This window comes from Oreochromis niloticus, linkage group LG23, assembly GCF_001858045.2.
Source record: "Oreochromis niloticus isolate F11D_XX linkage group LG23, O_niloticus_UMD_NMBU, whole genome shotgun sequence".
NCBI classification, from domain to species: Eukaryota; Metazoa; Chordata; class Actinopteri; order Cichliformes; family Cichlidae; genus Oreochromis; species Oreochromis niloticus.
This window is the reverse complement of record NC_031986.2, coordinates 14,191,100-14,215,927: the sequence shown is the minus strand read 5'-3', so window position 1 is coordinate 14,215,927 and position 24,828 is coordinate 14,191,100. Positions and strand designations below refer to the sequence as shown.

Sequence of the window (24,828 nt, the reverse complement as noted above, 5' to 3'; positions counted from 1 at the left end):
GCTAATCAAGTGCATATGATTAGCAGGACTTAGCTACTAATTACTAAGGAAGCTGGAAGGGTGAACCTCTGCATTTTGTTAAATAATTGCACGGTGCGATATCTGTTGTAGGTTGTATTTACCTCATGTTAAGAGCTGCTAAGGACCAGATTACATTTTTACTATGTTCTGATATGTAAAACCTTCAGACTATAGGGAATTATGATGCATTTATTGTAAATTCCATACAAATGTTACCAGTGCTGATATCAATCTGGCTGATTCCGATACTGATAATTTTCTTTAGTCTTTTTTTGTTAGTTGTACCCAAATTTCAAAGATACATGTTTTAAAGTTCTTGCACTCTAAATCACACAAGAGACGAGTAAAAATTGATGTAAAAAAACAGCTAAATATCGGTCACTGATGTCAGCAAATATGTCAGTATCGCTGATATCAGTGGCTAACATCGGCCAATACCGATATTGGGCCGTTATACTGGTGGTTTCCAAAGGTTTACTGTGCGTATTTAGATTCCCCTGTGGGTCAGTAGTGTTTATAAATCTACTATCGATCACGTTTTTCCATCCTGTTTCGTCATTTTTGTGATGTCGAGGGATGAGCGAGGCTATCTGAAGGTTCGTTTGAGTTGTGGCGGGCCCGCAGATGGAGGAGAGCGACGCACAGACTGAGCAGTGAGGCCCGTCCTCAATCAGCCTCATTCACAGCTCCTGTATACACACACACACAGAAATCTGCAGCCATTAAAACTTAAACATCCTCTTAAATGTCAGCAAACACTCAAACATATGCCCACAGTAGCACATACTCAAGTACCCATAGCAGCAGGCGTACACTTGCATACGCTGATTCACATGCTAACAACAGGGAACTCTCAGAAATTGAGACAGTCGTAAGCTCTTCTGAGTATTTAGTCAAAAAGTGGCAACATTTTCTGTGTACATCTCTGGCCTAGTGAGCCACAGGGATTTTGGGTGTGTGAATGTGGGTGGCGAGGTTACTTTGAGCCTTCCCACCCACTCAATCCCTTATCCCCCAACCTTGATTGAAAGACCAAAAAAAAAAAAAAAAGGATCCAGGCGTCGGGCTGGAAGCCAGCCAGACAGCCGATGAGCTTTTCTCACGGGCCCCACCTCACCTTCCTCTCACCTTCAGCCGCTAATTTATTCACAGACCGGTCTCAAGCATTTGATTTACCCTGGCGGTAAACACGGGCGCATGTCCCAGCTACTGAGCGTTTATATACACTTCTTAAAAAAAAAAAAAGACGCCATCACGACTTGATTACATGCCGTTACAGTAAACTAATCAAATATTGCCACTGGTTTCGCAATGATAAGGGAGAAACGAGCCCAGGGTGTTGATTCCTTGGCACATCAGCGAGAGGTCATTATGTTGCTGGCGGAGTGCGGGCACAGACAGCTTGCCTATTTATTCCATATTACGGAGTGATTCGGAGGCTTGATTCGGTACTTTATTTTGTTGAAATTAGGGCTGCGAAAAGGGTGAAAGTGAGCTTCGGCTTGCGTTTAATTTAATTGATGCTTTTATCCACAGTCAGGGTCTGGGTCTTATTCAAGGACACTCGAGTGGGATGAAGAGGTGTCTCCAAGCACAGTTTGGCTTTTACTGTGATTTTATTTTTGACCTTTTTGGTTTCAGGACAAGCTGTCAGGGCACAGGTGGGTTTGTTTCTGCGGTACAAAGGCACAGGGAAGGCAGATTTTAGAGCATTTAACAGATGCTCTTCTGTCTTTTTTCTGAGGAAGTAAGCAGATTGGATTATGTGTTTGTTTTTTTTTGTTTTTTTTTTACTAAAGCCTCCTCATCCCCCTGTTAAATTGTTTATATTTATTTAAAGGCTTAAGCTTCTGGCCTGAGGTTTTGGGGGATTTTTTTTATAGAATTGCAAAGGTTTTATTTCTTTCCCCTTTCTTTTTTTTTTTCTTTAAACAGCTGTCAGATGTATTTACTTCAGATGGCAACTCAAGGAAAGCAGAAATAGGACTCCTCCACTTTTAAAGACGACCAAATAATGAAATGATTGCATTTTAAAGATCTTTGTGAGGTGATGGTATCTGATAAGGCGAGTGGGTTTAGTCCGTGAAAAAGGCTTCACAAGTGACCCTGCAGCATCAGCTGATTTCTTTGGTACAATAGATTTAGTATATTTAATTTAGGCATGTAAAATTTTACCATCATGCTATGATTTTTTTTTTCCTTTAATTTCCTGACGTTCTTAAAAATCGTTCGAATTTGAGCATCCGGAATGTCCGGGATCACAGACGCTGATTACTTTGTTTCCTGTTCAGATTCTTTTGCCATATGATGATGATGTCACATGTCATATGGACCATCCATTTGCTGTGACACTTGTGTTTAATACTCAGATCATCCACTGATTTGGAAGACCCACTGTGTTTCAGGCCCTTATGTGCACTCAGATTGTGGGGATTTGGAAAAAAATAAAACGTCTTCGGGACTTAAAGTTGTTGGATCGGTGCAAAAAGTTAACACCAATATTGTCACCATTTCACAGCCACAAGGTGAAAATATGACTATATAAGAACGTAATCATGGATTGAAGGTGAGCCTAGTATCAAAATGTAGGTAAAAAATGAGACCTTTCATATGCTGTGACCTGTTTTGATCAGCCAACCAATCCTTCGTGTTGATATGACCTTTAAAAATGAACCCCCAAAAATTCCCTTCTTGAGGTTAAAGCCACAAATGAAACTTCTAACGCAATAATGCTTGTTTCTGCTACTCTACATCATAGACATTAAATTGGTGCAGCTTTGCTACTGAAAATGTGATACATCCTGTCAAGTTGATGCAACAAAAATTGATTTTGGCTTCAGGTTGTGACATCTGGAGCTGAGTTCTAGGCCTGAAAATGTAATATTTCTGTCTCTTGCTCTTACAGACATGTGAGGGCTCAAAAATGCTGAAAAAGAAAAAGTTTTGACCCACCTCATAGTGTAAAACCTTTGCATTTCTTCATTAAATGCACTAATTTTATCATACATAAAAAATAAATGATGTGATTCTGAGGGGGTCACGTGGGAACCTTTTAAAAAAATGGTTGATTTATGTGGAATGACCCAAGTGTTAATAGTTCTTCATATACAGTAGGCTTTGTATATGCCTACTGTATACTACCAACCCCAGCCAGTTGCAGCAGCTGGCCACCTGGATCTGCTGGAAGTTTCTCCCTGTTAAAAGGGAGTTTTTCCTTCCCACTGTCACCAAAATGCTTGCTTATAGGCGGTCATCTGATTGTTGGAATTTTCTCTGCATTATTGTAAAGTCTTTACCTTACACAATATTAAGCGCCTTGAGGTAACTGTCATTGTGATTTGGTGCTATATAAATAAAACTGAATTGAACTATTAGAAAAAGCGTATTTGTGAGTTTCACGTGGTTACTGGTAGGTAGCATAGCAACAGCAGTGACTGTAGTGACTTGAGACATGCTCACAAAAGTATGGGATGAGTTTGACTATTGTTTGGACATATGCTGTGATTACGGAGAAGGAAACATAAAGCACTTGTGAATATGGTAAAAATTGTATATAACCTTATATTTTTCTATGTTTTTGCATGCTATTATTGTTGTTAACCTATTTATTCCTACTGTGTTCACTCTGCTGCTCTAACAATATGAATTTCCCAACTCTGTGACTAATAAAGGCTATCTTATCTCATCTTATGATATGTAGATAGGTAGATGTGAGGGCTAATAAGGAACAGTTCCAAACTTCCATGCAGGATACTTGGAATTATCTGCAATCAGTCGCCCGTTTGGTGAATATTTGCTAATGTGATTGTGGTCTTTCTTCGTGCAGCAGCAACAGGAGCTCCTGGCTTTGAAGCACCAGCAGGAGCTGCTGGAACATCAGAGGAAGATGGAGAACCACCGTCGGGAGCAGGAGCTAGAGAAGCAGCAGAGAGAACAGAAGCTACAGCTGCTGAAGAACAAGGAGAGGGGCCAAGAAAGTAAGTTGAAGCAAGATAAGTGATACTGAGAGCACCAGCAGTCAAACTGAATCTGAAGCCAAGTTTGAACAGTGCAAAATCATATGAAATCATATATTGGTCCAGTATAACAGCAAATGTAACTTATTTATTTATTTTCTCTCATCTTCAGTTCACACTTTGTCACCACTGGTGCCTCAGTATGTCACTATCTAAGCAGAGGGCCCAGGAGCACGATCAAAGCTCCTACAAACCTGCAATTGTCATAAAGAATTCTCTACCACATTTATACTCACAACAAAATCTGCTGTGAATCTCTGTGGGTCGTACCCAGTAATGAATTTAATCTGGGTTTAGCTAAAACATAACAGGAGCCAAGTTGTGCTTGTTGCTAACCACTGTTTGTGGGAGTCTTTCCTCTGACTTTAATAAATACCTTCAGGTTTATAGGATCCATATGAGTGTCCCCAAAGCAAGAGACTTGCGTGCATTTATGTTTTCCATAAATACATACAGAACTTAACCTACTGGGATACATCAACAGGATAACACTGAAAACAATAATTAGAGGTTGTCGTCCCCATATTAGTAGCTTATGTTATGAACAGCATTTGATTTCACACTCCGTTCAGTGTTACAGTCACAGCATATAATGTCGTGTATAGGGTACCCCCCACCCACCACCACGACTGTGAACTATTGTTTCCTGTCTATACAGTCAGGAAGCTTGGTAGCATCTGCCAGAGTTATCGAGAACTCTCTGTTCAAAGGGACCGTTGTGTTTGTGCGCTTCTGTGCGTGTGTGTTTGCATGTCTGCGTATTTCCATTTTACTTGGAGAACCTGTGTATTTACTGTGGTAAACGAGCTGTATTAGCCCGGTGGCCTTGGCTGGAGCTTGGCTGAGTTGTTGCCGCTGCCTGCTGGATGTCTCTCAACAGTTCATTGAAAGCAAGTGGACAGGAGTCCTTGAGAGCCGTTTACACACTATATGGAAAATGGTTACAGATCGAGGCTGCATTTGTGTGAATAGTGTGTGTATATGCATGCATGTGTGTGTGTGCCCAAAAGAGCAAGAGAGAGGACTGCAGTGTTTGCTCTCACGTGTATCTGCAAGGGTGCAGTTTGTGGTCTGTAAATTTCTTAGTTTTTAGTGTTTTTCTTTCTTTTCCCACACCACAGATTTTTTGCGATATCCGAGAAATTTGGTTTTTTAGAAGGCTGCTGATTGACTGTGAGACGAGAGCATGGCTTTTTGATTGATTGGTTATTTTGGTAATTAATCTGCTGATTATTTTCTCAACTGATTCTTTTAATTTTAAAAAATCGGGAGATAGTCACAGTTACTTAAAGCCCACTTTCGTGTCTTTCTATTCAGTACCCCAGATTACACAGAAAACTGAGACAAACACTAATTTCTCCCCAAACATCTGGGGAAGCTCAGACATTTTAGTTTATTTTACTGTTCAATGACTTCCAGTTGACAAGTTGATTTTAACTTCCAGGTGGGATTTATGCATAATAAGTTTAGAAAATACAAGACATCTTAACAAATTAGCCCTCTTCCTGTTAAAAGGAAGATTTTACTTCCCACTGTTGCCAGTCCTTGCTAATAGGGAGTCATCTGATTGTTGGGTTTTCTCTGCATTGTTTTGGGTCTTTACCTTACAAAATAAGGCAGGCGACTGTGGTTGTGATTTGGTGCTATATAAATACATTGAAATTGAAATGGTCAGTATCTCTCATTTTCAAGCAATTTTTTGTCGACTTTAGAGAACTTTGGATCAGTTGTGAAGTCGTGTATTCATAAATGTCTAGACAAGGAACTTTGCTGCTCAGCACCCTTTCTTCTGTTATGTCCTTTAAGCTCTCTGCTGTCCACTAGACAACTAAAGACAGAATTGCCAAACCAAAAAGAATAAATTATACAAATGTCTCAAGTCTTTAAAAAATCACTGTGCTCAAGTCCTTTAGAAGACGCCCATTTGTCAGTGTGGGAACTCATTCGCTTGGGCGCTGACTAATGGGGGCATTATGCTCGCTGTTCTCCCCCCTGGTGAACAGTGCTGTACGACTAAAGTGATCTCATCTGCAAGGCTCAGTTGTGGCACGAACCGCCGCCTTGGTGTTGTTTGAGTTGGGCGTGCAACTCTCAATTTTTGTAACCTGCTGCGTTTGTGTCGCTGCTGCCGCAACTGAGTTGTCATTTCATTTTTTTTTAAACACCATTTTAATGATAACAGCTCAGAGGGACACGTTGAAGATAAAGATGAGACTTTCTGGAAAAAAATAAATAAATCTTTCGTCCTGATTTTGACTTCTTGTCCTTATATGCTGGCAGTGATGTGGATGTTTTGTCTAAGTGGCAACAGCTTTCAGGAGAATACTAGAGCAGGTACTTGTGGCCTAAGTGGTGTTAAATGGTACAAAGCTGTGGCAATGTTTGATTCCCCCCTTAGCTTCTGGGGGCAGTGTCCTATATCTCAGGAGTCCGGACTCTGGAATCCGTAGTCAGTTGATATATGTGTGCAAGTTTTGGTTTAAGATAAAAGCTAAATCACCGGCAAACAAACTCTAAACTTTTAACCTGCATGTAGTAATCAGTTATCCGAAATTACCTGATCTGAGGGCTACGAACAAGATCTCTCCTATTGGAAGTCTTAGTTGGGATAATCTAGTTACACTGGAATACCAGAAGTCTCATCTCATGCCTATAGATGTTACATATGCACATGCAGATATGTGATTACAGAGATTAGCCATTTAAAACTGGAATCCATCCATCTATTTCCTTCCACTTATCCAATTTAGGGTCGCGGGGGGGGGGTCTGGAGCCTATCTCAGCTGTCATAAAGCGAGAAGCAGGCTACTCCCTGGACAAGAGGCCAGCATTCACGCCCACATTCACATGTAGAATCACCAGTTAACGTAAACCCATGAAAAAACCAGAGTACTCACAGAGAATCCACACAAGTCTTGGATTCTAACCCAGGACTTACTTGCTGTGAGGCAGCACTCTACCAGCCACAGTATTAAAAACCTAATAAAGAAAGATCAGCAAAAGACTTGAAACAAAGCAGATACTGACTATATACATTATGTGTTACAGTGGAAGAGTGTAATAGGGTTTCTTTCACACTTAAGGGCCCCTGAAGTGAAAAGATCAAACTGATTATGATAACTGTGATGAGACATCCAACTATCGTGTCAACTGCCCTACAAGTTCAGTTACTGTGGCTAACTTGTTATGGTAATTGCTCGTGATGTAGCATACATTCAGCTGTAATGACTTTATCCATGGCTTTCTCTTTCAGGCGCGGTGGCCAGCACCGAGGTGAAGATGCGTCTCCAGGAGTTCGTCCTGAATAAGAAGAAGGCACTGGCCCAGCGTAGCATCAACCAAGGAGGCCTACCCAACGACGCTCCCTACTGGTACCGGTGAGGAGCATCTTTTGCGGTGTTAGCTCAGCTAGTAATGCGCATGATACACTCAACCAAAAACCTTGTTTGACATAACATCAGTACCCTTCCTGTCAATGTGCGAGCTGCCACTGATTCTTTGTGATGACTGTAAGCAGCAGAAGACTCCTGAACGCATCTGCAGATCTTTCTAAGTTTAGGATGATAATTCTGTCTCTGACAGCGGCTGAATAATGTACTGGATTATATCTTAATCTGTCAGCGAGCTTCCTCTCCTCCACACCTGCCACACTGTGTGAGCCCGACTGAAAGATGGATCGAGCAGGGTTATGAAACAAAGATGGCAGCACACACACACACATATGCTCACACATGCTCACACATGTACACATGATAGAGCTGCATATTGGAAGCTGATGATAGGGACCCTCGCATTGAAGACCTGGCCTTGGATGGTTATTGTAGCATCTCGGGAGCTCTTTGCAGGTGTGCACACTTGCCGTTTCCTCTTTCTAGATTTGGTGGTCTCCTGCTGTCACATGTTTTTCATTGCCCGTCAGTGACAGTGTAGACGGCGTGCTCAATGCAAGCTAAAGAATTTAATATACAAACACACATCAGTTGTATTTAGAAAAGTCATACTTTTGCTGGGTTTGAATGAACAATGAAAGAGTTTAAAAACCAATAGATTTGGGGACTCAGTCTAGAGATGAATATGTGTACAATCTGCCCAAAACGCTGACTTTAACTAATTCAATTACATCCAAATTTTCCTGATAATTTTGTTGCAAAAGTACAGTAAAGTAAAGTAAAAAGTTACATTTAATGAAATGTGGTCGAATGAAATTTACATCACATGCGCATTTTCCGTAATGATTAATTCTTTAAATATTATATATACCTTTAGTGTGATATATTTCAACTGTTTCTTTATTTCTTGAGAGAAGTTGTTTTGGGTTTTGTTGAGTGTAGAAACTATTTTCAGCTTTTTCATTTAAGTTCAGCTTGGGGTTCTAAATATTTTTAGTCACATTACTGCAAGCATTTCCAGCACACAATGGAAGCACTCACAGTCTAATGCAGATTTTCATCACCCCACAGGATGGAACAAGCATCCAATACTCCATCTCAGGAGTCTCCTTAAACACCAAATCAGAGTTAACTTAATTTAGGCCTATCAAAATCTAGCTGTAATTTAATTTAGTCTGCCATTATTAGTGATGATGAGTTTACATTTTTTGTCTTTAAATGGTTTGTTCTCGTGAGCAATCCGGCTTGTTCATGAGCGACTTCAGAGAGCAGTAGGAGATTGACAGACAAATTGGTGCAGCATCTGTAGACTCTATGCTGGTGCGTTGCGGTGAAGAGAAAGCTGCTTGCAATCAATTGGCAAATGCAAAAAGACTCTGTCCAATACTGGACGCCAACTTTTCCTACTAGCAAGGAGTTTGCAGTCCTGTTTTTACTCTGTGTGAATGAAACGTAAGGAAAAGGGAAGATGTGAGTGTAACGACAAATAGTTGAATAATGGTAAAATGGACATAGACTTCTCGCGGTGACTAAAGACAATCCTCTGGGACTTTGGGAACACAATTAAAATTCACATGTATTCATTTATACTTTACTGTCATTAATTAGTTTACTTGGAGAAAGTATACTTTCCAGTTTTGAATTGAATTTCCAGTAATATTAATTCTCAAAAAGTCTTAGAACTTTGCAACTCAGGCGAGAGACTTTAGTTCAACCAGTGTAACGTGCCATCAGCTAATTGTATATTTTGTATGAAAATCTATATACAGTTGACATTTTTTCTCTGTGTAAATAACTCAGAACTGTACAGTAGAAGTACAGCCCTTAAATTAATATTAGTGTTCACTACTGCTGACACAGACCTGACATATATTTAGCTTTGAAGTTCAGCCCTGGATGTAGCACATCCGAATATTATTCCCTATGATTACATGTGTCTTTGTGCTACAACAAAAAAGGACTGAAACCACAAATTGCAAACACAAAACCAAATAAATAACGTTACATAATCTTGATGTGTGACCCAGTGAAACACCCACAAGTGTTGACTTTCAACAGCTCAAAGTAACACAAAGTGTATCTTTCTATATCTGCCTGCTTCTCTCCTTTTCTACGCCTCTCTCTGTAATCTAAATTTCTCCACTCATTGGACTCAGTTTGGAAGAGACAAGCGTATGCATCCGCTTGTCAGGAACATGCATTTGGGTCAAAGCCAACTCGGCTTAACTTTGCCTGCAAACACCACCTTATTTTGCAGGCAGTGAACAGATGGCAGCACATTTCTGTGTTCTTGCCAAGGGATTTGCATGATGCTTTAATCATAAAGATCTATGACAGCCATGAAGTTAGTTACTTTGTCTGGATTACTCATTGAGTCACGTGTACAGTGAGTTATCGGTGTTTTGCCTTGTTGCACATGTTTTGTGATCTTGGTGGCCCTCTTTAATACTGTATATGTGTGTGTGTGTGTTTGTTTTGCAGCAAAACCCAGCACAGCTCTTTGGACCAGAGCTCGCCTCCACAGACTGGCGTGTCCACCTACAACCACCCTGTGCTGGGCGTCTACAACCCCCGGGATGACTTCCCACTGCGAAAGACTGGTACGGTCCCCACACACACACATACGCATGTGAATACACTTTGTTTTGGCAGTGCAGACTCATCTATTTGCTGCATGCACACACGAGAATTACACACACACAAACACACACACACACATTGAAAGTTTAATGTCCAGTAGCTGCCATGTAGACTCACATCTAGCATTATTTAGATGGCACTGAGCACTGCTCCATTAATCACATCCAGATTAGGTTGTCAGGGTCCCCCAGCATTCCCTACATGAGAGCAGTAGAGAGAGTGCAAGTGTAGGTGATTCAGTAGTTCAGTACAGTGAGCGCTAAGAAACTTCAGCTTGACACTGAATAGTAAAAAGTTACTGTTACTGTAAATATGACAGCTATATTTACTTTTATTTCCTTTAATGTATTGGATATTTGAATATTAAGTCTAACTGGCTTGGGGGCTATGTTAGTAGTGAAGAACTCCAATTACCTTTGGAGTTCCCCAGGGCTCTGTTCTTGGTCCTCTTAAACTTTGAATTGTTTCTTTCAGTCCCATTTCCACAGGGGCTTTTGCAGGTGTCTTTTCTTGAATGTTTATAAAGCCAATCTCCCTTTACATAAAAAAAAATAGCTCGGTGAATTTGGGTGTGGTACTACTATAATATGCCATCATAGCAGCAAGTCAGTAGGTGAAATTTCTTTCCTTCACAATCAACTGTGATCGGTATAACTGCAAAGTGGAAGTGTCTAGGAACCACAGCAACTGAACCACAAAGTGGTAGACCACTTACAGTATACAAAACAGGGTCACCAAGTGCTGTGGCTCACAGTGAGTGAGCCATCGCTCTGGGTGCTTCGTGGCATGGGTTTCCATGCAGCCTGCATCAGCAGCCTGCAAGCCTTACATCAAGTACAGTGCCAAGCATCGAACTGAGTTGCATAAAGCACACTACCAGTAAACTCTGGAGCAGTTTTTGAAAAAATAAACTTTTATTTAACCAGGAGAAAATAAACTCTTGAGATTTAATCTCTTTTACAAGTGTATCCTGGCCAAGAAGGACAGCAGTACTATTGTAAGTTGCATAAATTAACAGCACATACACATACAAAACAATACACCAGGTGAGTACAAGCTTTGAGAACAGTTTGGGGAGGGCCCTTATTCTGTTCCCGCATGACTGTGATCCAGTACATAAAGTCCAAAAAAGGCATGGTTGGATGCATTTTGGTGAGTTTAACCCCACTGAACCCCTTTGGGATCAACTGGATCAGAAATTGTGAGTCCAGTATCAGTGTCTGACCTCATAAATGCTCTTCTGGATGAATGGGCAAAATTTTCCACAGATTTATTCCAAACTCTTGCAGAAAGCCTTCCCAGAGGAGTGGCACCAACACTGATGCCTAGGATATCATAAAAGCTTTAGTAAATTTAATGTGTAGGTGGCCAAATACCTTTTTCACATAGTGTATGTAAGATATGTACAAACAAGCACAGCATGCACTTCTTATTGGCAAGAAACTAAAACAGATTCACAGAGCTGAAAGTTCTGTTTCACATTCGGTACCCATCATGTCAAAATAATTTAAGCAGCTAAAACTGCTGAACACACCACAGAAATAGATAAAAGTTTACATGTGGTGTACAATCTGTCATTCTTTGGGTCTGCTGCTCAAACATCAGATGTCTTTAAAGCTTTAGCGAGTAAAACCAGCTGTGTTCAGCGTGCTTTTGTCAGGTGTGTGTGTATGTGTGTAACTCTGTGTGGGTGTGCGAAGTGCGAGTGGTGTGTGCGGTGGTGTAGCCGTGAAGCAGCGGTCATCTTACAGTGCAATTATTCACTTAGCCCAGTGGCAGGCCGCTCCAGCCCTGTTGACTCTGAGCCTTCAGGCTGCTGGCTACGACAACAGATAGACCACAGTTGACACTGGCCCACACAGCTGCATTCCACCCTGGGAGAGCAGCAGAAGAAGAGGAAAGTGAGGGAGAACGAGGCGAGTAAAATGGAGAAAGAAAAGGAGATAATGAGTGGAAATGAATGAAAACAGAAAAAGGAGAATGAAGAAGGTGCTTGCTAGCTTCGCTGATCATTTCCTTGAGAAAGATGATTAGAGCATAGAAAATGAGAGCTGGCATGCGGGATTTAAACTAAATCCAGCAAGTGGCATGATGATTACACACTTAGCAAAATCTGCTTTATGCGCAGAATGGTAAAAAAAAGAAAGAAAAAAACTGGAAGATGGCAGAGAGTGAAAAGATCGTCCCTGGAGTGTCAGCCCGTCCCTGGATTTCTATAAGGCTGAGGATTGTGCTCTGCTGCTGAGAGAGAGGGGAACCTGTGCCACCCTGATATTTGCCCACAGCGCTGACGTGCTTTGCGGGGTTTACTTATGGTAATGGCAGCTTGGGAGAGTTTAGAGGCTCTTTTATATCACCGCCAGGCCATAAAATAGAGGACTGGAACCCAGAACTCCCAGCAACGGCCGAAGGAAGCAACAACGCTCTTTTGTGCATCTCCCTGTCGTCCTTTTTACCATTTTACAGTGCAACAACTGAAAAAGTTAGCTTTCTTTTTTGAGTCCCGGCTGATTTGGTGACAACTGTGCTTACTTTTTGAACAGCGTGAGATTTAAGATTTAATGCAAGCAAATCTCTAAGCAGTAAAACAGACTCATTTTTTTTTTATGCTTTCCTTATGGCAGTGAGCAGCCTTTCACCTGTAATTCTTCGTTCATCAGTTCACTTTGACTACTTCTAATCTGCATATAAGACTATGCAGAATGTTACAGCATGGAACAAGTCCCAGAAATGTTTTAGCTTTAGTTTTTGGTGGACTTGTTCTCCAAGCTCCATTATAAACTCGGTGTGTGGAGAACAAATCAGCAACCATATTTGCTGGAAATTGTATCTCAAAACCACCCAAATGTCATCAGGTGATGATTTTTTCTTCTTAAACTTGTCTAACAACACAACAGGAAGTCTAAACCAGAAGACATTTCAACTTATTAAAGGCCAAGCTGTGGGAAAGGTGCAAAATTGTAATTAAACACATGGTTTAAGTTCTAAACAAGCTAAAGGTGTAAAAGGTAGAAGAGTCAAGTGACACAAGGTGTTTCCTGAGGACCTTTTGTCTACAGAGGAGACGATGAACATGTACATCTCATGCTGTCTTCAGAAAATACGTGCACTTTCTTCCACATTCGCTCTGCTGTCGTTACAAAGAAAAGCTGGTGTCAAACACCAAAGAAACACGCTGGCACCGCTTCTTGGCCTAACCATCCCACTACAGTGTGGTATGGGCAGGTGACGTCTTTGTCAGTTAAAAAGGCTGCAAAACCAACCGTGGTTCAGAACCGCTGCTTCCTGTTGCAAACTACAGAGGCGTTTGCAAAGCCAGCTAATAGGGGATTTGAGTCTTTGACACCATTGCTGTATGCATTTAGGGGTGAAAGAGCATGACATGAACAATGTCCCTGTCTGGAACATGTTCTCACACACCAATAAAGATATGAGAGGGGAAAAACAAAGCGAAGCCTTCTTGTCTTTTCACTGATGAGTGAGGATGTTTTGTGGCCTCACTGGGCAGCATGTCCGTGTGGAGTACAATAACGCATATAGTACATGCTGCTGCTTGATAACTGGACCGTATAAATCTCCCGTATATACAAAGCAACATGCGGCTGCCTGATTGTCGGAGCGTCACTCACTGAATGCTAGCCGGGCGCCCTGGTTGAGGCCCCGTTTTAACAGGGCCACAATACACCATTTATGGAGCGATATCGCTCTGATTGCATGTGCTCATGCTTTTCACAGGCTTATAATACAACTTTCAGACTATCACTAGTCTGAGTTTGCAATTTTGAACTGCAAACTTAAAAATAATAAATTAATATAAAATTAATTAGCCTGTTCTGCGGAATGTTTGCCAAAATTAGAGGATGAAGATGGGTCCAAGAACCATGATAATGCAGCCTTAGATATAACTGATGCCTAATTTTCTTCCCTTAACACCACGTGTGTTTTTATGAGCACCACATTTGGTCTTGTTTTCTCTTTAGGCCTCTCAAAGAGCAGAGAAAGCCTATTTTCACAGTTATTGACATTTTCGTCAATTCCCCTCGGCTTTGACTTTTAAAAATGTGTCTTTCCTCTTTCCTCTGCTAATAACGAAACCAGAAAAGTAATTACTCAAAGGGCCACTTGTTATCCTTCCTTCTTCTGTCGTCCCGTTGCTTTGTTTTCCTAACTAATAGGCATTTTCTTTTGTGTATTTTCAAATTCTAAGAAAAACAAGATCTGTCATAAATCTTCAAAGATGTAAATGAAAGGACGACTCAGAAAGGTGTCATTTCTGATTTGATGGATGCATTTATTCAAAACTCTTTCTCCTCGAAAGGTCGTGCTCATTCAGTATTGATCATGACAGAAGACATGTTTCTTTATACTTTGCTTTCAAGAAGATAGACTTTGTCTGAAGTTTTTTTTAAGTGGTTATAGCCAGTAGGTCTCCGGGCATCCTAAAGGTCTTTCAGAGTTTTTCTTGAGTGTTTTCAGCCATGTGTACAACACGGTGGAGCCTCTGTATGGTTTGTGACTGCATTAGTCAATGATGTTGGAGATCTTGTCAAAATTGATGAAATTACGAATACAGAAAAGTATAATCAGATTTTCATCCTCTATGCAAAACAATCTGGCGTATCCGATTGACACTGGCTTCAGTTTTCACCATGACATGCTCCTAAACACACTGCCAATACGATTAAAGCGTACCTGGACAGAGAAGTACACAGTGGTGCACTACTAGTCATGGTTTGGCCTCCTCAAAGCCAGAACCTCAGCATTACTGAAACTTAACAGAAAGTTTTGAATGTCCTTGAAGACAACCAAGGCAACCTTGCATAAAGAGTTCAGGCTGTTGAACATTAAAGGTTATCATATGAAATATTAACTTTCAAACTCATCAGAATTGTGTAAATCATGTTTTTAACCTTATATACAGTTTTTCCACACATGTGACCAAAGGCGAGTAGATCAAGACTTTTGTACAGTACTGTAGATACAGTAGTTTTACTACTAGAACAAATATTAGAACAGAACATTTCAGAATCTCTTGTTGTGCTTGGTGAAAAGTGATCAAATACATTTGAACATTTGAAAGCAGCATTCAAAAAGTCAAAAGCCTTAATCAACAGCCTTCATTTTGACCAAATATTGTGTTTGTTATGACAAAGACCCTTTTGTTTTTGGTTTGCAATTGCTTGATTTAGATCTAAAAATCTAAAGCAGAGTCACGGGGTCTCACAGATTTTTATTGGATTTGTAGTAAATTGGCTTTGAAAACCACCTCCCCTCAACGTTAATTGGTTTGACTCCATCTGGACTGAGCTCTCCTTCCCACTTTGTGTTACTGTACCTTCACGCCTCATATTTCACACTTGTGTCTTCTCCACACATTTATTTTTACTTGACACTGCAAACGGGAACAAGTTAATCTTTGATCGTTTCCCAAAAGGAACAGTTGCTCCGGTGATGGTAGCTTCTGGGTGCTTGTACCTATCCTGTCAGTCTTAAAAGAGATATAGTAGATGATTAATCTGGTTATGTCATAATAAAGGTTAGAAGTGCCCTGTTTCTAATTTTATCTATCCTCTGATGACTAAAAATTGGATAATAAATTGAAAATTATCTAAGGCTGCTGATTGGCAGGGTAAAATAAACAGAGCATTAGCCTTCATGGCCTGAGCCAAGGTGACATGCCGTTCCCTTCTGTCAGTATCCATTCACAAGTCCGTGACAGTGTACACAAAAGACCAAAAGACCTTTAGCCAGTCAGACACGGCTCCCAAATTGGAGCTAATTGCTTTTTAGCCACAATGTCTTTGGGAAAATCAGAATTTGGCTTGTTCGAAACCATCTCAGTAGGTGGGGGGAATTGTACACTAAATGAATAGCAGCATGTAACAGTATGTCTACCAAACAGGTTTCGTAACAGAGCCTCTCTGTAGAAGGTGCTCCCCGTGCTGATCAGTGTGTAGAGCTCCCAGTTTAAGCTGAAAGTCTGCGTGACTGTAGCTCAGGTAACTCTCTCTTCCTGCCGATTGATTCTTCCAAAGCTGCACTGCTGCCAGTTATCTGTTTAACATCAAGGAGGTTTGACAGGGGTGCTGGCTCCTCAGCTGGTGTTGGCAAGAAACCAAAATATCCCATTTACCAGAGGTAACAGAACTGGAGGGTAGTGCTGCGGTTCAGTGATTTCCAACCAGGGCTATGAGAACGTCAAGGGTTACTTCACAGGGGGAACGTGGAAAGATTAGTTTAATTATCGTGGTTAGCTAAAGAATTGAGCGAACCCAAAGAAATTTGAGCAGAAAAGTTGACACTTATTGGACAGGAAGTGCAAAACAGCAGCCATGGTGTTTTTTAAATATTTGGTCCATTGGTTTCCAGACAATAAAATATAGAGAAATCATTAAAAACAATGCCTAAACCATCTCATCTCATCTGCCTTCTTTCGATGTGGAGTAGTGGCTCTACGCTGACTAAAGCCGGGCATATACTGTGCGATTTTTGGCCCATTTTGAGATGATTTTTCAGTCGTGCGACCGTTTTGGGGATCGGCCTGAGTTTCGCCTTAATCGTGTGTCGTGCATCGTGTAGTATACATGGGGTAACGAGAAGCGATTAACAAGAGTTGGATGGACATTGCTGCTCAATTGCAGCTGCCTGGTCAATGTTTTTCATTAGCAATTTAGCAAAGTTGATGTTGGTGGTGTCTGTCTGTGCGAGTGAAAGACAGAGAGGGAGAGTGAGAGACAGAGTTTGTGTTATAAGCTTCATGTTATGGACGCACAGTGTGAGCACTCAGGTTGCATCAGAGCATCGGGCTGTATAGTTTGAGACCCTGCATCGTGACCTACAAACTTCTAACCCCTGCGATTCAATCGTACAGTTTGAGCAGGAGCTGAATAAAGCGACTGAAAAAATCGCACAGTGTTTGCCCAGCGTAAGTCAAATGACCGAATCTTCACCCTGTCTCTAAGGGAGTAGCCAGCCACCTTTCAGAGAAACCTTATTTCTGTCACTTGTATCCAGAATCTCATTATTTAGGTGACCATAGAACTCGTCACCATAGGAGAAGGTGGAGACGTAGATTGACAGTGCTAAAGATTAAGCTAAGTAGCTTTAAATTTGCATGACCTTTCTGAGAATTCAACAAGAAGCAGTTAAACACTTCAGTACAAGTACATACAGGTTAAAAACACGAATGCATTAATCAAAAACCTCTTGAAAATGTTATCTTGAAATGGATTACTGACATGTAGAAACTATATTTTAAGTTTTTTTTCTCATTTCAGTAGCTTAACAAAGCTTTCTTCATTAACGTATTTATGCACTTACTATAACAGTGTTCAAATTGGATTTCAAAAAAAGAATTGGGTCTCTTTTCTATCTTTTTCAGCGTCTGAGCCAAACCTGAAGCTGCGCTCCCGGCTGAAGCAGAAGGTAAGCGAGCGTAGGAGCAGTCCGCTGCTGCGTCGCCGAGACAGTCCCATCACCACCGCCAAGAAACGCTCGCTCGACATGGCAGGTAAGAGGCAAGCAAACGGCACGCTCGGAGAGTTTTATTCCACACTGCTGCTGGTTTCTTGTGTGTTTGATTTGTGTGTCTGCGCGCGTTTCAGACTCGGCATGTAGCAGTGCACCCGGCTCGGGCCCAAGCTCTCCAAATAACAGCTCCAACAACATCCCTAATGAGAACGGCATCACTGTGTCAGTCTCCAACAACACGGAGGTAACACACGCGCATAAATTTGCTTATATCTCGAGCTGTTATAGATGCCATTTGTCTTCCGGAAGAGTTTTTTTGTTGTTGTTCTAGTTATTTTAGCATAAAACTTATTAAGCCTGATCTCTGAAATTGTAGCCTGGCTCCTTTGTGCTAGCGTTGTGCTGCGGGTTCTCTTATTAGCTTTAAAACATTGCAGCCTGGAGTATGTACGAAGGCTGTGATTGAGGGATCTTCGGATTATTGTTCTGTGGACAAGGAGGCAGGCTGAGGAGCTGGCAAGATGCTATTTGTGGCAGCCATTAGGGGCACTCAGGCAGTGTGGAGGAGGCTTCTGTCCATGACAATTTTACATCAGCAGTGAGGGTGCAAATGTAGATCTTTCCCCGTATGTGGACTTCTTCTTCTGTGTGCTGTTTTGTTTTTGTTATCTGTGTGCAGGAGGTTTTTTTCCATGATGCAAACAAAGATAAATCATTTAAATGTGTTTTCCAGGCATCTTTGGCCCAGAGGCTGTGCAGCGGTGCTGAGCGTGGCTCCGTTAGCCAGCTGTCCCTCTACACTTCTCCATCTTTACCCAACATCACCCTGGGGCTGCCAGCCACTGCCACGGCCACTGCTGCTTCTAATGTAAGGAGGAAACTGCTGCCAACTTGACTGAATAGCTTGCAGACTGTGCATCTATCTAACTGTGAATTTGTTTTGTTTAGAGTGCACTGTCTCAAACTATTTATTCAAATATGCCCGCACGCTCTTTTCTCTTCCTCTTGTCCAGGTGACCTCAGCCCAGCAGGATGGAGGCCTGCAGCCGGCCCTCTCCCTCAGCCCTCCATTCCTCTCCGGTGGCCACTTGACCCCCTACTTGGCCGAGGCTGGAGCAGGAACAGGCGGGCATGGTGCACACAGTCCCCTGCTCCAACACATGGTGCTCATGGAGCAGAGTCCAGCGCAGAGCCCCCTGGTGACAGGTAGAGGAAACAATTCAGCTTTTATTAAATACCTTAAAGCATAGACTATATATACATGAAAGATGGCGATAGCCACTGGTTTCCAAATTTGCTATTTTTGCAACCACTATAGCGATGAATGCCGACATGACCACATCTGGATGAGAGGGTAGACCTTGGGTGTTACCCGAACCCTGGGGACAGCAAGCTGCCTCCGTTAGATAAACAGGCTTAAAAATGTATATATACTTAGAGGAGAAAACAGACAGCTGCTTCTCTGGAGTGTCTTTTAAATAAAACTGAATATTGAACAAGATAAAAGAGCACTAAGTGGCTAGATCCTTAGCAATGGGTTTGTAAACCTTAAGTACGCTTCGTGTAGTTATCACCGAGGTTTAAACTGTGAGCTCATGTTTTGAAGGCTCAAACTCAGCCCTGTGCCAATCACCATCTTGGTTTTGGGGGATAGACAAGAGGGTGTTGGTATTTACTGATGCTACCAAGGAGCATCAATAGACGCAGATACCTGCTAATGAGCGATAATGTGTAAATAAACATGCCACTGAAAAAGGCCCAGATTTCTTTGACAGTCGCACAATCAGCCATGTAATTTTGCGTTGCTCTTTGATTCATTAGTGATGGAGTCCTTGTGCCTTGCTGTTTTCAGAGGAATGTTTTTTCTTTGATTGTTAAGTTATTTAACACTGAACCATGAAACATTCAAGCATGTGTCTACACAGACAAGTTAGCAAAGAGCAAATTTTTAATTATATCTTTAGGGGACAAGTAGCAGCATGATTAGCTAAAGATATAAAATAGTTTGTTTGTTTTTTGCACCAACAAGTTAATTCCCAAAGAGACATTAGCTGAAAACTTGGTGTGTCTTAGCATGTTGTGCAGTGGGTCATAAAAAATATGAGGAAATTGGACAGAGGTCATCTAAATGAAAGGATGGATGTCAAAGAGCTATTCTTACGTAAGGGAAACATTGTCAGTATGTGTGGTAGAGGTAAGGAGAGCGCTACAGCAGTGAATGTACAGGCATCTGTAAAACACGGTGGCGGCTCTGTCATGGTTTAGAGCTGCATTACAGCCAGTGATGTTGGAGATCTTGGAAAAATTGATGGATCCCTCAGAGCCCGGACCCCGACATTATTGAAACAGTGTGGAATCGTCCTGACAGAGAACAAAAGGCAGCCTAATCCGAAGAAGAGCTTTGAATGTCCTTCATGAAGCCTGGAGAACTATCCCTGAAGACTGCTTAAAGAAATTACCAAAAGCTCCCTAAGAGAGTCCAGGCTATGTTGAAGAATAAAGTTGGGCCATACCAAATATTGACTTTCAGGTTTGTTAAAATTGTACAAACTCAGTTTTTACATCTTTTTTTTTCTGTATTTCCATTTATTTTTGCATGTTTCAATAAGTCACTTAAGCTATTTTCCATTTTCGTAGCAAAATATAAAGAAATGAAGGACAGCTGAAGACTTTTCCACAGTGCTGTATAACAGTTCAACTCCTGTGTCGTTGTCACAGATGATAAAATTGGCTGTAGATATCCACAATGTCTGTAAAGATGTTATTTTTGCTCTAAAGTTGGACATTTTAATAGTGCAGTTAATGGGGAATTTTTACAGTTAGAGTTAACACTTTTAGAGTTAGTCTCAAGTGGCCATTAGAGGAACTGCAGTTTTCGATACTTACTGCTTCATTTTACAGTCTCAGCTTGATTAAGTGTTATATAAATAGCAGCAGTAGATGAGAAAAAGCAACAAAAGAAACTAATGCAACGTAAATGAAAAGTAAAAATATTCAGTTTTGCTCCTGAAGCCATCTGGTTTCACACACACACACACACACACACACACACACACACACACACACACGCACGGACGTGCAGAAAAATAAAACCATCATCACTGTGTGCCCCCTCACACTGACAGACGTCCATTCATTAGCTCGACCTAATGAGCTCCTTTCATATGTCAGCATATGCTGTCTGAGTATGACATGGGTCCATTGTGTGCCCTTTCTCATCGGCTCATTCACTCACTACCACACTGCGTCTATTTTCAGTGGGGCATTAGCAGTGAATGAGCAGTGACGCAGATACAGACGCACGTACAGAATGTGTGTATTCTTGTCCAAAAACGTACAGACAAGGACGTATCAATGCCCACGCACAGGCCAAGAGCTGGAGAGTGTGAATCTTTACGTGCAGCAACAAGCTACTTATCAGAAAGACGCACTTTTAACCATGACAGCTTAACACTAACTCTTCTGTTTCATATCAGCTCCTCCCCAGCTCCTTCTCTTTAAGTTAGCAGTTTGAAAGCACAGCGATGTGGTGCCTCTGAGGCTCCGGCAGGGTCTGCTTTCTTACTTTTTCTCAGTGCTGCGACACTCCGCAAGCTGATCTGAGCTGCTGAGATTATCTCGTGTCACTACAATGGGAGATTCACAGTATTGCAGCACAGATGGTTGTTTTTATTTGGTTCACAAATACATCTGCTAACTAATCCGAGGTCCAACGACAACATTAGGAACACATCATATATTTATCTTGAATATGAGCGTTCTCATCAGTGCAGTTTATACTAAGAGTTCGGGATTTTCCTCAGGTGTTTTCGCTCCAGTCTGTGGTCTGGGAAGTCTTAACCGAGACTCCTGTGAGCTGTAATCGAAGCCAGCTGGACTTTACCTGCTTCCCCTCCCCTCCGTTCAGACGTGAACCTGTTCGCAATTCGATTGTTCTGATTCTTGCTTCTGATTTTTAATTTGGAAAAACAGGGTCACCATTCTGGAAATACTGTCATATTTCCCCTGAGCTAACCGCCAGAATAGACTGCGCACTCACATAACCATGAATCATTATGACACCTAGTCTAAATAGTCGCTCAGGTGCTCAGAGCCACTTTAAGACACGTCATTGACAAAACACTGCTTCAGCACAGTTTTCCTAAACAGCTACACGAAACTGAAGCGATGTTGTAAGATAATGCATCAAGCGCAGGGCTCGTATTGGCCTGAAACGATGCTTTTGCTGTTATTGAGAAATCAAGCGCCTTGCAAGACTACTTTGAAATGATCCTTTGGTATCTGCTCTGCCTTATGTAGTAAAGTCTGCCTTGTTTGTGTCTTAGGTGTAAGCGGCCTGTCTATGTCGTCAGCAGCGTCCATGACCAAACTGCAGCGGCAGCACCGGCCCCTGGGGAGGACCCAGTCGGCCCCGCTGCCCCAGGGGACTGCGGCTCAGGCTCACGCGCAGGCCCTGGCACTGCAGCAGCTGGTGGTCCAGCAACAGCACCAGCAGTTCCTGGAGAAGCACAAGCAGCAGTTCCAGCAGCAGCAGCTCCACCTAAACAAGGTATTCGATTTGGGTTTTAATTGAACTTGTGATTTGTTTTAAAGTCGACTTGTCTCCGTGCGCATTTGAATGCAATGTGGTGCCGTTTTGTTGAATCATGCATCCATGTTGCTTTATAACATGTCGTCTCAGGCAGGTGATTCAAGTGGCCAGAAATCTGATATCACATTCACATAAACTGATAATTAATGGAGGCTATGAGTCTCAGAGGGCCAGCTCTGGAGCTGTAGTGTAGTAGTTTGCGTAGGCAGCACCGGGCAACACAGCCAATAATGTGTTAGCTTTGGCTGTGTGTGAAGTTGTTGACTTTCCTCTGCCCTTTCTTTCTCTCTCTGTAGTATTTTTGTTTGTGAGTAGGTGGAGGCAGGTATGGGTTAACATGTATAGCTGTGTGTGTGTGTCTATGTGTGCGTGAATGCTTGCATCCACATCTCTGCGACTGTGGCCGAGACAGTTGCCACGGGCTGCGAGGTAACCATGCGCTGCCATGGCAACCGCGCCGGAAGCCTCTGCCTTATATGGGCAGGGAGGAAGAGAGCAGCTGCCGCTTTACCTATTCAAGCAGGGTACGTGCTGGAGGAGAGGTGGGTGGATGAAACAAGGGATTTCCTCTCCTCCTCCTCCTCCTCCACCTCCCCCGCACTGCTCTGCTCCATCTCACTCCCTTCATATGTTTCAGAGAGCTCAAGTGGCAGATTTTTACACAAACACCTTTCTCAACAGCCTCTGGCACGCCAAGGACGGCTTTGCTTGTTTTTGCCAGGACAAAAAAAAAAGAAAGAAAATCTCTATTTTAACATGTTATTCTGTCAAATTAGTACAAGAGGGGGATAAAAGAGCTGGTTTTGTTCCTTTTTTAAATATCTACTGTGAATGTAGATATTGATAAGATTTACTCTTTTTTTACATCTGACAAGTTGATCTAAACTTGAGTCCTTTTGGTTTCAAACTCTCATACTAGGAGATCTCTGACTTGCCACACATGTAAAGGAATAGGTCAGCAACAGTTTTTTATATTTGTCCCAGAGTTAGATGAAAAGGTCGATTACTGTTATGCGTGTACAGTAAATGCAATGCTGTAGTCAGTAGCTTATTTCAGCAGCTTACAGCCGGCCCAGCTCTGTCCTGATGTAGCAAAACCTGCCTACCAGCACCTCTAAAAATCACTGCTACCTCATTTTTAAAATATGTGCAAATAGCTTTGTTTTTGAAAGGCTATGATCCAGATTAGTCTTTGCCTTCCTTGAGTTCTGTCACCACGTCTTTTGCACTGTTCCTCTAAAATTTGTCCACATCTACTTACGTGCTTTAGGCGCAACATTTTTTAAAATAACACACAGTAGTACGGTGGATGTGAGAGGTCAAACACACTGTAACTTAAGAAAATATCAGCAAACAGAAAAATTTTGCAAAAGGACACTAAACACAGTGGATTTTGAATAAAACGCAACAGAAGTAGAAAAAAAAGCTAAATCACAGAAATGGTTATCATTTCAGGTGTTTTCTTTATTAATTGATACAATAGAATGAATATATGATCAAGTTAGGTTTCCTGTTAGCCAAATTTAGGTTACTCTTGTTGGTTTGCTAGTGAAAACTTTTAATAGCATTAGCTAACTTCTTGGCTAACGCTAATGCTGAATGAATTTCATTAAATGTAGCATTTTACATTGTACTTATGTATTACAATTACATGGAAAATGACATGTAATCAAATTAGTTAAAGCCAGCATTTCAGCCATAACTATTTTTGAGTGTAGGTTGCATGTTAGCATGTGTCATTCACTTTATTTAAATGATACTTTTTCAAAGCATACAAAGAGAATAAAAAAAGATCAGACAAGTTGCTTATGAGGGCTTAAACTACACTACTGATGCATTAATAAATATATGAACTGAGGGTGAGCTAAAAGGCAGAGTGATACAGTTTGATCAAGGAACTCTCCCAGACATTATAAGTGTTCATATAACTGTAATCCACTCTTATTTTAAATAGAATTACACTCAGTGGTTCCTGTTTTTGCACTTTAGGTGACGCTTCATATTTTTTCTCAAGCAACCGTTATGAACACATGGCAGTACTGTACAACAAACACCACATTTAAGATATTCAAACTTCTCTTTTAGCACCACATATTGAAGTATAACCATATACCTAAAAGTCATTATTCACTTAAAGTTCATAAAGCCATCCTGCTAACACCAGTCCAGTTACTGCACTTTAAAATGCACAAAAAATGTAAAGAGAATACATAAAAAACTGAAACAAGTCAGGAGGAAACTGGAACAAAAATCGGATCTATTCAGTTTTGTCCATCACTGCAACAAAAGCAGGTATGCCCACACACGCTGTGCACTTAAGCACCCTGGAAAGAGGCTGGCTGAAACTCAAGAACTGCACTGGTTTAGTATTAAAATCTAGCACCACGCTGGAAACAGCACAAACAGTCAATTCTATAGTCTCAAAGTTCATCTTACCTTAGATGTTCTTTTTCACTTTGTACTTTTTTTGGGTGAGCATGCAGATTCCAACAAGGCCTTCCCCTGGAGTGCATAGGTGTACAACTTCTTACAACTGTATCCAAAGTTCCTCTCAACTTGAATTTCACACTTTTTGAGTTGTGCAGAGCGCCGTAGTGTAGCTGGTTTACATATTTGGTGGTTTAACCAGCGAAAGATTCCGAGTTCATCCTGGGAGGAGACAGAAATCCCTTTGGGGTTATGTCAGGAAAGGCAGTGGAAT

At 41.5% G+C, this 24,828-nt stretch overlaps 1 protein-coding gene and 1 long non-coding RNA gene across 6 annotated transcripts in view; one reads left to right on the top strand and one right to left on the bottom strand.

Moving 5' to 3' along the window:
• The window catches only part of LOC100702316 (histone deacetylase 4), an 82,196-nt gene that overhangs the window by 38,069 nt on the left and 19,299 nt on the right, over window positions 1-24,828 (top strand). For all 5 annotated transcript variants that reach the window (XM_005463083.4, XM_005463081.4, XM_005463082.4 and 2 more), the window contains 8 exons: window positions 3,848-3,998; window positions 7,291-7,414; window positions 9,908-10,026; window positions 17,448-17,576; window positions 17,671-17,780; window positions 18,270-18,404; window positions 18,550-18,742; window positions 21,862-22,085. In XM_005463083.4, the coding sequence (XP_005463140.1) occupies window positions 3,848-3,998; window positions 7,291-7,414; window positions 9,908-10,026; window positions 17,448-17,576; window positions 17,671-17,780; window positions 18,270-18,404; window positions 18,550-18,742; window positions 21,862-22,085 (1,185 nt within the window). The remainder of the gene's footprint in view (window positions 1-3,847; window positions 3,999-7,290; window positions 7,415-9,907; window positions 10,027-17,447; window positions 17,577-17,670; window positions 17,781-18,269; window positions 18,405-18,549; window positions 18,743-21,861; window positions 22,086-24,828) is intronic.
• LOC109196944 (uncharacterized) overlaps window positions 1-24,828 on the bottom strand; it is a 29,902-nt gene that overhangs the window by 4,078 nt on the left and 996 nt on the right. The window contains exon 2 of the long non-coding RNA XR_003216295.1: window positions 24,564-24,776. This is a non-coding gene — a long non-coding RNA (uncharacterized LOC109196944). The remainder of the gene's footprint in view (window positions 1-24,563; window positions 24,777-24,828) is intronic.